The sequence below is a fragment of the Notothenia rossii genome (assembly GCF_949606895.1).
Source record: "Notothenia rossii genome assembly, chromosome: 10".
Classification (NCBI taxonomy): domain Eukaryota; kingdom Metazoa; phylum Chordata; class Actinopteri; order Perciformes; family Nototheniidae; genus Notothenia; species Notothenia rossii.
The window spans coordinates 51,421,112-51,434,780 of record NC_136908.1 but is presented as its reverse complement, the minus strand read 5'-3'; the positions used below and the strand labels follow the sequence as shown (position 1 = coordinate 51,434,780).

The 13,669-nt window shown below is 41.5% G+C and overlaps 1 protein-coding gene across 2 annotated transcripts; it reads right to left on the bottom strand.

Annotated features, from left to right (window-relative positions):
* Positions 1-1,029: 1,029 nt before the first annotated feature.
* nup37 (nucleoporin 37) lies at positions 1,030-13,541 on the bottom strand. 2 transcript variants are annotated; one of them, XM_079654805.1, is made up of 10 exons: positions 13,386-13,541; positions 11,602-11,775; positions 11,396-11,517; positions 8,409-8,481; positions 8,073-8,167; positions 3,813-3,903; positions 1,951-2,132; positions 1,802-1,852; positions 1,327-1,420; positions 1,030-1,237 (listed from the first exon to the last, which is right to left on the bottom strand). In XM_079654805.1, the coding sequence occupies exons 2-10, from the start codon at positions 11,755-11,757 to the stop codon at positions 1,124-1,126; spliced, it is 978 nt and encodes a 325-aa protein (XP_079510931.1). In that variant the 5' UTR covers positions 11,758-11,775; positions 13,386-13,541; the 3' UTR covers positions 1,030-1,123. The 2 variants fall into 2 exon arrangements, with proteins under 2 accessions (XP_079510931.1, XP_079510932.1); XM_079654806.1 differs by lacking the exon at positions 13,386-13,541 and adding an exon at positions 13,288-13,384.
* Positions 13,542-13,669: the final 128 nt, after the last annotated feature.

Sequence of the window (13,669 nt, the reverse complement as noted above, 5' to 3'; positions counted from 1 at the left end):
AGAGGGTGGAACCACATTGGACTTGTTCAAACAAAAGTGTGGAGCAGGAGAGCAGTAGCATGTTATGCTTTGTGGACGGCGGTTAACGCGCCCCGTCCAAGAAATATACAGGGCTGACGAACTGGTTTGAAAGAGTGGAGGTCTCCACCTGCTATGTTCTGTCGCACAGAGGCCATGCTGTACAATCCAACCTAGTGTTTCAGCTGCCTTGTACATTAATAAAGTACAATAAACGCCTCTGTTAGACGGCAGAGTATGAATGCACACTGCAAGATTAAGTTCATCTGTGGAAACGAGTGATCAGCTGTCACCTAGAATGATTCATGATCAAGTTAATTAAATAAATGCCCTCTGCAGTTTAGCGGCCATGCGACTGCCTTGAAAGTGGAGATGGTGGTTTCTCACACATTGCATTCCTGTGACAGTACAATGAGTCTTTGTGTAGCCGAAGAGGAATTGCATGCTTCTGCCAAATGATCCCTTGTCTTCCATGTTTGGTCTGCGGAGCATTGATAATTATACCCTAAGGTAAGGTGATGTGCATCTCTTCCTCTCCCTGCATCCTCATGACCTGCTCACTCTGAATGTCCTGGGCTTGATCTGAGATGGCCCAAATGCTTCCCAAAGCTCTTCCTATGATTACACGTACAACCCCGGCCTTATCTAACAGCTGGAACACGGCCAGACCTCCTAGTTTTACATTTTAACCTTTCTGTGGATCTTCATGTCTGTGGAAGGTGGAACAGCTTGTAAAAATATATATTATTGATATGATTTAGAGGCGTATCATTGATATTGAACACCTGTAGTGCAACGATCATGTTGACTGGTGAAGGGGAGAGTTGGCGCCGACGCCTTGATGCATTCCTTTCCGCTCTTTTGGAAGGACACAACAGACAGGTGATAAAACTTGCTTTTAAGAGAAAAGTGAAACAAGCTCTTAATCTGTAGCTGACCTGAATCTGAAATGAGAAAGAACAAAGCTCAAACGTGCAGCCAATCCATTAAATTCCATAGAAACTCTGTAGATACTAGGAAAAAATATTTAGTTTATTGAACAGAATAGAAAACACTTAGTTGGACATAGTTGGGTTATCTAACACGGAAGGTGCAGTACAGATGTCTACATTTCAGTCATCCAAAAGCAGAGTTTCCTGTCGCTGCCGATCACGCAGAGCGGGAGCGTGCGGTGCCAGCTGAGGCCCGATCCCACTGTGGCAGATCCAATAGTAACCGGCTGAAACGAGATCAGTTTGTGACATGAGATTGGAGCTGTGAAGAACAGTAGAAACAAGTGATGATAACAGTACAAAGCCTATTGCTCACCTGCGGGTGACCAAGATGGTGGATAAATAACTGACTACAGATCTTTCCCGGACATCCAGTGGTGGCAAAGAGGTTTTGATTGGCTCGAGACCACCTAAGGACAGGTAAAACATGTCTTTCAAATGTCATCACACATGACAACTAAATCAAACGTTTGGAATTTTACTTGAAATGTTTGTACATAAAAACAAACCCATATGAATATGTGTTATCTTATCAGAGCAGGCCAGGAGGGACTTTTTAAAATCTTTTCCCAGTAAGTGACCGCTAAGAACACCTATGTGCTAAACACCAGGAAACTAGCAAAAAGCATACGTGACAAAACAACTCTTTTAAACTCATAAATTGTCAAGAATGTATGCATGAGCCTATAAAATACTGGGGAAATCAGTTGAAAAAATATGTTATGGATGAAAAAAGCTAAAAGAAAGCCTTACAACAGTTAAAAAATAGAGAAGAAATAAATGTTTCTTACTTGAATAACCTTGCTTTATCTATGTGAGCTGGTCGTTTTTCCTGGGGGTAGCTGCAAAGAATAAAAACAAGGTTTAAAGCACATCTCATCCTATAGCGCACCATAACTAAACCAATTCATCATCATATTTCCCACATTCCCCTAGTTACCTGGAGCGAGTTATGTCCCAGATGAGCCAGTCGTTGCCGGCCACAGCCCCCACTTTGATGGTGTTTGTGAGGCACCAGTCTGCGGACATGAGTGGGGACTGACCACAGTCCAGGGACAGAATGGCCTGCTGGGTAACCAGGTCATAGAAGCGAATAGTTCCCTTCTTCTCTGCCACCATTAACTGGAGCAAAACAGACGGGTCAATCAAACAATCATTATAGTTCATGTTTCTGCTGTGGGTGAATCCCCAGCATCCATTACAGCTCTGTCTTGACTACAGTTATTAGAAGATTTTGATTTACAGGAAATAATGTGCAATATGTAAGACATAATGCATTATCCTTTTGAATTAAACATATACCTGTGTCACTTCTCATAGATTTTCCAAATACAAGACACAAATAACTAAGTTTATAGTTAACTGTTTTAATAATCTTGCCCTTTCACATTGTAACTGCACATATCTCATTTGTATTCTATTATATTTCAATTTGTACAGGTATACCTATGTTCCATCCATATTCAATGTAAATATTGCTATATTTTAAATGATATTATAGTTCTTTTAAAATGGTTTTATTATGTATGTATGTTTATGCAGGGTATATGCAGGAAACCTGAAGTTAAATGTAATACCTTTTAAGACCTTTTTTAAGACCCTTTCCATACATTTTAAGACCTCATCACCACTTTGAGTTTTAACCGGTTACATTGGTGACAAACTTTATCTCACATTTACTATATACAGTATTGATTGTCCTTCCTCTTTATCTTCCAACCATGATTTGGATGCAGACTTGCATTTCCCCGTAACGATGTTGTTTAACAACCGGCGTAAACGGACCTTCGTGCGCTATCGGTCAGTGAGCGGGTGATGTCCTGTTCAGATGACGTCAAATCCAACGGGATGCCATGAATAAACTACACAGAATCACACTACACACCTACGCAATGATTACATTCAGGCAGACTGTAGAATACAACCTCTTTGGACAATTCTTATACGTATTGAAAACAAGCTACAAAATGTAATACCTGGGAAAAGGCCGTTTCATACTTTTTAATAGCCTTCATTTTCGCTAAATTGATTTATCAACTTTTAATACTTTTTAAGACCCCGCGGACACCCTGTTATGTATGCACCAATAACACCAAGACAAATTCCTATGTGTTAACCTACTTGGCAATAAACCTGTTTCTGATTCATCTTTAATGGCGGCAGGCAAAATGGGCTTCTACCAATCAGAGGGTCACTGGTTCGATTCTCAGCCCCTGTCGTTGACATGAAGTCGCGTCCTTGGGCAAGATACTTAATCCCGAACTTGTGTATGTTAGTCACTTTGGATAAAACCCAAAAATAAATAACATGTCAATGTAAATGCAAAGCAGGCTTTTGCCTTCAGACAAAGCAAGAGATGCTAAATGTTGATAAAGGAAGTGAAAGGAACAACCTTATCATAAATATAATCTCATTTCCTGGATTTCATTGTGATTTAAACATTGATTGCTAGTTTATTTTGAGCCTTATGGAAAGTGTCTACAAATCAATGTTGCATGAAAGGACATTTCACAGAGTAATTTAACATTTTATGTTTGGTCAGAATCTTAACTGTGCTCGTTTGACCAGTCACAAAATGAATGAAGCCTGAATGAGGATGCCTAGTCAAAACTTATCTAGGAAGGCCAAATCACCGGACCTCTCTTCTAATAGTCACCTAGCTTTAGACACTGAGACACCTACATTGCATTTTTCACAAGTCACAGTTAACCTTACTTCTCACCTGATCCGTCTGAATAAATTCTGCAGTTCAAAAGTTTGACCTCAGAATACGAGCATGTTTCTGAAGCAAAGCCCTCATACCTTAAAGGCTTCTTCTGGGTGCCAGCACACACTGATGCCCGGGGAGCGAAGTCTGAGAGTCGTGCTTTCATTTCCATCCAGGTCCCACACCCTGTGGAGATAAAGATGAGCATTAAAATACATATACAATTGTATGACCTAGTATGCTTTGAGTGAACTGGTTCTGACATTATATTAGCACAACCATTGTATTCAAACTGAAAGTGTGAGCATTCTTTAAAAGTACTGTTTGTTACCAGCTTCACAAAGACCTGAGAACTACATGTTGTTGTTTTTTTAATCAGTTCTCATTAGTATTGTCCCGGATTGATCAGATTTGAAGTGTGAACCGCTCTTGGCAAAAAATCCACTAGCTCTTAATTAACAACAAAGACGGGGCTTTAAAGCACTTCCAAAAATAGCATCAGTGTTGCAGCCACCCTGGGAAGCTCACAGAATAACTGAGAAGAGTTCCCCTTCCCAAGGTTTCCTTTTTGGTGGAGTTTGAAACAAAATAGTCCAAACGGCCTAAATGCAACACATACAGCCTTGATCCAGCAGATATAAGGTAACAAGTTACACCCCATGCCGAAAAAGACAATTTATCATTTCTTCGACAGCATTCAAGCTAGTTTTCAACACAAGACACACAGCTAGGAGGCTTTATTGCACACAATGTGGGCATTTATTCATCCAACTCCATGTTTTCTCATAATTAATCTGACGCTTGCTTGTTGCATGCCAGTCAGGTATTTCATGGTTTTTCAGGGAGAAGGGCCTTTTTCCATCAGATCTGTGAAGACAGATAGACTAATGCTGGAATCCTCTTTCAGGAAAAAAGCCAGCTTCACATTACATTGAGCTATGATAGCATGAGGCAGGAGGGGGTGGGGTGGGGTGGCGGGGGGGGACACATCACCCTTGCCTGAGTCGACGTTACGCTCCACTCACATTACAGAAAATGTCGGCTGCCATTCAATTTCTGGGAGAACATAGAGGGCAGCAGGATGGACGTCCGTTAAGGAAAATCAGCGGAGACAAGTTGAAAAGCTTTGAGCAAATAAAGGGGGCTTCTAAACCAAACCAAGATTTAAGGCTTGTGTGAGGAATATGAGCAGTCGTAATTTAAATAACAGTAGATCTAAATAAGACCCATGATAGCAAAAGCTGGATGGAGGGAATACTGGGTCCCGAGACCTGGATCTATCGTTAACCACATCTGAATGAGAAGAAGAGGTGGGGACGAGGCCACAGGGGTGGGGCGGCTGCAAGTGTTTCTGGGAATATTAAACAAACGCTTGAGAAGCTCAGGAAGGCGCTGACTGATGAGATCATGCAAGAAACATTATTTAATAAAGCCCAAAATGTACCCCCAAAGATTATCTAAATGTCAAATGTGTTGTTAGAGAGATTGATGTCCTCAGTGGTGCGGTGTAGAGGAGGATATGCCCCGTCTCAGATAAAGAGCTCAGTAAACACTCAACTTTTCCTGTCTCCTCTCCCTGCAGCAGGACAGAGCCCTGTGGAACTCTGGGAGTTTTTTCTCTGCCCGTGTGCAGACTCAGCCAGAGGCTCCATAAGTGAGACTGAGCAGGAAAAAAAGAGAAAAAGCCCCAGACCACACCAGCAAAACAAGGACTAAACCCTATTCTTTCAAACCCAGAGGCCAAGCAGAGCTCAATTGCACGCTACACCACCATCGGCCAAACTGCGGTTGACCACTCTGCCCTTCAAACGGAGAGCCCCGGCCCCCCACAAAAACATAACCTCCGCCAAACGAGGTGAAAGACATGAGACACGAAAAACACGCATGACCGCTTCTGATAAAACACTGCGTAATTGCATAACACTACATCAGGCAATAACACTCCGCGTCCATGTACAACAGAGTTGAAAAGGACATCTGAAGTCCTGTATTGTGTTATCTCGGTGAGAAAACAGCGTTACGGTTTGTCAATGTTTCCCATAAGTGGAGGAAACGGGAAATGCCGTTAGCGCTGCAGGATCTGATTTATTGTAGAGAGCCGAGTAAATAATCGGAGGTGACTCTCTGGAGGGAGCGAACTGGAAGAGGCAAACAATATAATCCCATCACAGTGCCTCGCACGGTGGATGTTTGCATCAGCATCTTTTCAAACTGGACCTGCTCTACATTTGAGTTTGACAGTCTAACATCCTCAGTTTAAGAAAATGCCGAACTTCTACTGTTGAAAGAGTGAAATAAATCATTTGACATATTTATTGGCAAGGTCAGTGATCAAGTTTAGGCGACGGGATAGAGCAGTCATTTCTAACAAAGCGTATTTGAAGGACTCAGTCGAAGCTAAAAAACAAACAAGGTGATTAATAACTTAAATATAGTGATGCATATTATATTCCCTTTGGGCTAATACATCTCCCTTAATCCTACAAAGTAGTGCTTGAAGGAGGAAGATAAACACATTCATATGATTAACAGTTTGATGATTACACTTTAAACAGATGGCTAAAAGCTAAGGAAAATGCTTGACATAGCTAAACATTTATAAATAATGGCTAAAACATCCAGCTTTTACCACACCTGGGCGTAACAACATCAACCATTAATGACATATTCATTGTATGAAAAATGTTGTTACAATATCTATGTTTTTATAACTAGTCATGTTTAACAACATCCAGTCAATAATCTGTTCTTAAATATGTGTATCAAGGGTAGTGTTAATGAAGGGCAGGTAACTAAGTACATCTAGTATTTGTTTTTCCCTTACCTTCATATATACTTTTGTTAGCTTAGAGAAAATGATTGGGCTTCGTTTGGTTGACAACTTTAATACTGAAGTAAGGTTTTGAATGAAGGACTTTAACTCATAGTATTGTTTCAGTGTAGAGTTATTACATTTACTTAAGGAAAGGTTCTGAATATTTGTTCCCCCACTAAGGACAGAGTACTTGAGTTCATGAGGGGTACTTCAGTCCAAGAAGGGATGGAAGACACATTGGAAGCAGGGATGAGATATCAAGCTGTTGTAATTTCTTTCAATTGCACAACATAAGGGATCAAGAAAAGCGACAGATTATCACTGAGAACAGAAGAAAATACTTAAAAGCATATTCATAATGCAGCATGTGTGCCGTGTCCTCAGTTCATCTGCGAACTCCCTCAACCTCAAATCCCCTCAGGGATCCTGCAGTGTCCCCTGGTGATCCCTAGGTGGCACATTTCCCCACAGACTCTCCAGCTTCATCTGCACTGATACTCTGAGATGTTGAGACTACATGAACCGAACTCCGCTGAGAGGAGGAGGGGGGGGGGGTTGTCTGCTTCCCCACCTAGATGCTGCAGCGTCAGGTTGCATGTTGGCTACAGCCAAGTTCTCACAACTACAGGGGACAGTGATGACAAAGCTAAGCAAACTTATAGTAGAGGCGCCGCTGCCAAACCTAACAGAGTGATGGAGAGGTCAGCAGCATATACATGCAGGCAAACACTCCCCCCCCCCCTCCCTTTCTGCAGGACCAGCTTCCTCCTCTCATATCCAGCCTCAGTTTGTGTGGGCTGACTGGAAGGTCCTCTCCTGTTAACTTGATCTATCCCTTGTTCCGCCTCTGTCTTCCTCTGGCGTCCCATATTTTCTCAACATGACAGAATTTAAATCTTTCAGCAGATGGAGCACACTCCTGTTTTCTCTGGCCGGTCAGCGGAGGAAGGGGAAGAGGAGAGTGGAGGAGGCTCAGAGGGCCTGATGTAACAGTCAGAGGGTCACCGCTTCATGTGGTCGTGGATGCTATTATTGTTTATGAAAAGGCCACATGGGCTGTATGAGAGTGATTTTGAAATAAATTACTTAACAAAGTCAGGACTGTTCTTACTGTACATGAACAATATGAAGGCAGGGCCCAGCACTGCACAGCTTTGCATGGTGCAGTAGAGGTACCCTACTGGGGGGGGGGGGGGGTGTCCCTGAGCTGACCCTGGTTACTGACACACTTTTTCCCTTCCTCTAGCATTAATCTAAAGGAAAATGTGGGGCCCCTGTTATAGGCCCCCCGTTAGAGAGGAAACATTTTCTGCAGCTAATTGGATTTCCATATTTAACCAATTAGCTAGAAAAGCTACAAAGCAGCTCTGTGCTTACGCAAAGTCACACCGTAGCATGTTGTGCTTAGCATCATGTTTCACTGTGGAAACACCGTCAGGAGTTTCTGCACCATTAACAGAGAACAGAGCTGAAAATCAGAAGCTGGGAACACACACTCACCCACACACACACACACATATGGAAATAAAACATTTTGGACCTGCAAGTGTGGTCATCACTGACGGAAGCAATTTGTTTCCCCTCTGTTGGCTCGAACACCAAATGGTTAATGTAGCCGGTGTGGCCCTCCATTACCTAGGAAACAGCACAGAAAAACTAAATGTAAACCAAACAGAAAAGGCATGATCAATACACAGTTCAATAAATTAGCATTTATAGGAAAGTTGTGATTACTACACAGGCTACAGCTACGCTTTCTATGAGCACGGCTACATTTCCTGTATCACTAAGTGCAAAATGTCAGAGCTAAGTAGAGAGACTTTGATGCCAACTGACAAGCGCAGTTCTGGCCAATGTGCTCCAGATGTTGCACTACCTTGACTTCATGTCTATCCTGAAGATCAGAAGTCAGCAGGCGTAGCTTTCTGTCAGCTGCAGCAGTGCAAAATCTACAAAGAGAGAGGAAGAGGCAAGAGAAAGGGAGAATGTAAAAACAAACATCATTTGATAACATCAAAACGGAGTCAGACTGTATGGACACAATGACAGATGACATCTCTTCCTACATGAATGCCTGCGACCGCCTAGACTGACACCTCTGGATGAGTGTCGGTGTGTGTGGTAGAAACTTGGACAGCGATCAGTAGAAACGCTCGGGAGATTCTAATTGCAAGCTAAGATAAACACGGGGAAAAACAAGATTCCTCACAGCATTTACGCAGGTCTGTTGAAAAACCTGTGCGGAGCCAGGCAGAGGACTTTCCCTCTAATCATCGTAGTGTACACCAGTGCCTGCAATTATTCACACAATTACACTAACTCACTTATGACAAGAAAAACACACACATATCACCAGAATAAACAGACAGCGGTTCACACATTTTCAGTCGCAGGCACAGATGGATTTGGCATGATGTCACTACAAACACCCTTAACGTGCTTCGGGGCATTACTGCTACAGTAGATTAGATTATATTAGGATAGGCCTTCTAACCCTACAAATTAGTGTTGTACTTTGGAGAAAAGCATGGAACAAATTCTGGCTGTTCTTTTTTTTTTTTTTACTTAAATGTCAAAGCAATTTTCTTTATTGATCTCCAACATGCTCGTAAAATTAAATACCAGTACAAGTTCAGCTTTGCTTTTGTTGAGCAGTGTTATTGTTTTAACAGAAGACAAAGATGAGAGTGTATTCTTTCCGAGGGGATGTCACCACAAAGCACACGTCAACAAAGAGACCTGGCAACATTAAGTAAATACCAACTCTTTGGGGAACTTCTTCAGTTGTGAGAAGAATAAATATCTTCTTATCTTTTGCCAAGAGAAAGATGAGAATATTGCTGCCACCCTCGTATCTGAAGCTACAGTTAGCAGCCGGTTAGCTTAGCATAAAGAATAGAAACAGGAGAAACAGCTGGTCTATTTCTGTGAGTAAAAGCACACACATAAGATTGGGTTTGACTCAACTGATGCTACTTCACTTTTTAAGATATCATGGACGTTCCTTTTCTGACATAAAAATACCCTGACGTTGTTCCACACCATCTTTTTTTAAACAAAAATACTTCCAAATAGCAAATGTAACGCTTTTTTTCCAAAACAAACTTTCTTCACTCCTTGTTAGCTTGATTTTCCATTGTATGGTGAGAAAATCTGCCCTAAGGAGAATTGTGATAGGTCAGTTGCTGTGCAGACACAACATGTGTGCAATGGCAGAGTCCAACATGTAATTAAATAAGGCTGTAGCTTGTCAGATGGGGCAGACTGTTTGTCTATGCGATCGGCCATACCACAGCAGGTTTTTCATTCTCTAACAAGCATTAAATTGGTATATTTAGTGCACAATGGTGGGCTTTATTTGTCAGATGTGACAATGCACGCCTGTAGATTGCAGAATAAATGCTGAAATTACATGAGGTTTTGTGCTGCGTACAATGAATATCTGGAGGAAGATAATTAATATGTGGTGTGTGTCTGGTCTTTGTAGGATTCATTATTCTTCACATATTCCCATTTTAAGCTGCTGTGGTGGATGTTGGCAGCTAAAGCCCCCTCCCCTCATCTCTCTCACTCTTTGGGCCCCTGCTTGAGGCCGGCCGTGAGAACGTTGTACTTTTCCTGGAAGGCACAGCTACGTGCAGATCGAAAGGCGGGATGGAACCTGAGCGGGCAGTCATCAGCGCAATAACATGTGCGCACGTCACAGTGCTGGCTGGAGGGCCGTGTGGAGTAAACCACAGAAGGCCAGGAATTATCGCTGCCTTTCCTTTTCAATTACAGAAAGCCTAAACACCTCCGGGGGGATCGTGGAACCTTCCCATCCACTGCTCCAATTAGGAGGAAACTCTTGCTTTCTAACAATCTACAGTTAGGCTACTTCCCTCCTGTCCAACCGGCCACCTGAAATAACTTGGCTCACATCCTGGCAGCTGCAGCGTGACAGTGAGAGGCGGTGATGACTACTTTCACACAACGGCTGCTGTGCTTTCTCCACAACTGCCTCTTGTTCTGGTCAATGGACGAGTGTTCGTGAATAATTATTCTGTTGTGTTAAAGACATAGATGTCAGATTTCTGATGTGGGAGTGAAGTATGGCTTTTCACTTCCTAGTCCTAATAAAGGTTATGATGACCTCTTACAGTACATTACAAGAGGCTCTAGAGCTGCTGATGTTCCACTATGAACACAGTCTTATGTTAAAAGCCAGTTGTGCTAATACGGTTTTATTTAACTTTACCTGAATAATGACAATTTGTCAGCACCACTTTACATAATAAATGAACAATTTAGCCGGTAGAGGGGCAAGTCCATCATAAGTAGGGCTGGTGGTTTAATCTCTAGTTTTCTATCTGTCAACATGTAAAGTGTGAGCAAGAAATGTAACCCCTCACTGATGCATGTGTATGGAAAACAATCTGTGAGTCAAATATGCCGCATCAAGGTTCAGTAACTGTTTTATGGTAATGCTAAATGCAAAAAAAAAGAAAGGATTGAAAAGGAGGTGTGGTAAGCTTTGTTGGGAACAGCTGTGAAGCTGAAAATCTGTCAAATTGCTTTCCTTGTTGTGCACTAAATGAGTCTAGCCACTAAGGAGTAGCAGATTAATTTAGCATGGACAAGACTTTATTCAAGATTAGTCATGAGCGCAGTTGCCAGTATAAGTATCATTTTCTGTCAAGCAGTGACATGTTTTTAAATGTTTGCACTTTCTTCAATGCATCATTATAATGTTCATGCATTGCAATTTTGATGCTGCAACAATTTACACAGCTCCAAAATCTTTAACCATTGTCCTGCCCCATGTAACTTGGTAGGGACGTCTTATCCACACACCAACAGGTGCTGGAAACAAAGAAGCCATACCTGATAGTGGGTATTCTGTCTAGCCGGGACTCTGGGCTCCAGGCGAGGGCATCGACACGTAATTCATGATGGAAAGCTCGAAGAACATTGAATTCCACCCCCTCAATGTCCATATCCTCCTCCTGTGGGAACAAGTGTGTATTCAGAATATAATATACTGTGCATTACTTTTGGTAAACCAGGATGATTGAGGCTGTGTCTCTAACCTGGAATAGGCAGGTGCCCACAACCACATATTGGTTCCCACCGTAAGCCAGGAGAGAGGCAGGGGTACCAGAGCTGAAAGGACTGAATTCAACCACATGAACATAATCCTCGCATGTCACAGTGTAACTTGGAGTGCGGCTAGAATCCTCCTGCATCCTGCAAACTGGCTTCAACTGTAAAAAGAAAGCAGAGAATCGTTTGTCTAATGATCAGCAAACAAATGATATTCAACACTGCAAAAAAAGCAACATCTGCGAAATTAGTCACCAATGTTCTGCTAATACTTTTTTTAAATGTATAGCTAGTGCTACTTCTAGTCATTCCTCCCATTACTGTAACAGGACTCTTTACATAACTATGTGCAGTAATAATTGTACTATACACACTTGTCATATACAGCACACAGTTCAACACTTATTTTTATTTAATAAATAATGTCACTACTTAGCTACAATCTACTTGAATGTGTACTTCTGTGAATTGTAATTATTTTCTATTTTAAATACTTTTCATATAATAGTGTTCTAGTCTTTTTCTTCGCATGTATCTAAACTTTGCTGTAACAATGTACATTTCCCCTTTGCAGGACGAATAAAAGCAATTCTGATTCTGATTAATAAACAAAATATGAATTATTCTGAGCTAATGTAGACTGAAATGACTACTACTACATATATTAGGGAATAATATAGCTTTGAAAACTGTCATAAACTTTGCCACGCCATGTTATCAAGGTAGTCATTCCTTTAATATCTGTGCAGGAATTAGGCCACTGATGTTGCTTTAATGTGATATAATCAGGGCAGGGGTGCACATAAGTGGTACGCAGGTACGCATGCGCAGCAACAATCTGAAACAATGTGAAGCTTTTCCAGAAGGCGGTTAGCGTCGGTCTGTACAGCAGCACTGCGCTAAAACAGCTGATGTGCTCTGTGGTCACGAAGCTCTGCACTTCCCCCCCCCCCCGTTGACATTTTCGCAATACAGAGGGCTTCATGGGAACTTTGAGAGAGCCAGAAGTTGGAGTACCAAACACTGACTCCAGATACTCATCTGAGTACCTCACTGAGAAAGGTGTGTGCACCCCTGGATATAGTGCCTTTATTCTTTAGGTCATTCAACATTTGTATTACTTACAGCTGTCAAACATTAAATAGTTCCTAAATGTCTGAGGAGCAGTGCCCTCATAAAATACGAATGCAATGATTGTTGTTAGTTGCTTGGAAAGCACATCAGACCAGACTTAATTATAATATTTACGTTTAATATATTGTATGTAGACTCGAGGCATCCATAAGCTAGCGGGTGGGTATTGTTACTAAGGTATATCGGCCACCATTAAATTCTGCAAAACAAATTCAAACCCACAAAGCAATGCCTAATTAGTTTGTTTAACTCAGATATAGATATTACCAGAACAAACCAGAGACCGGCAACGTTACGTCCACAATGAGGCTGGCAGGTTGCTATAAGTAAAAAATGTAATTTGGTGTAAGGAAAGCTAGCTTTATTTTAACGTTAACTTATGTGAGCTACATAAACGGTGTAGCTTCAGTGTACTTTGTACTAACGCTACACATAACGGTACTGCGACACCGGCTAAAGAGCTAAAACATGACAGATAACTAATGTTTCAAGTGAACAGCTAGCTAGCAATTAGCAATAAACAGGCTTATATTACCCACTTCTTAATGTAACACTCCGACTAACAGCTTACTAGTTACGTCTAGGTTAAGAAAGCATATTCCGGTTCAGAATACATTAAAAGAATGATAAACCTTACCACTTTATTTTCAATAATTTCTTCAAATCAAACGGTGCGCGCGTTTGACATGTTTTCAAGCTGTTTCCGGGTACGACATGGAATGTTCCAATGAATAGAAATGTGAAGGGGGATTTTGCAAAGCTTAAAGGAAAATATCTAGATTGTGTTGCAATACATTTGCGTACAGGTGAGCTATAAAGTACATGTTTTCCATTGAATGATTCTTCATTTATAATCTGCCACATATTTATTAAGAAACAATGCAGTAGAAAAACACTTTATCTGGTCGACCTCACCTTTTG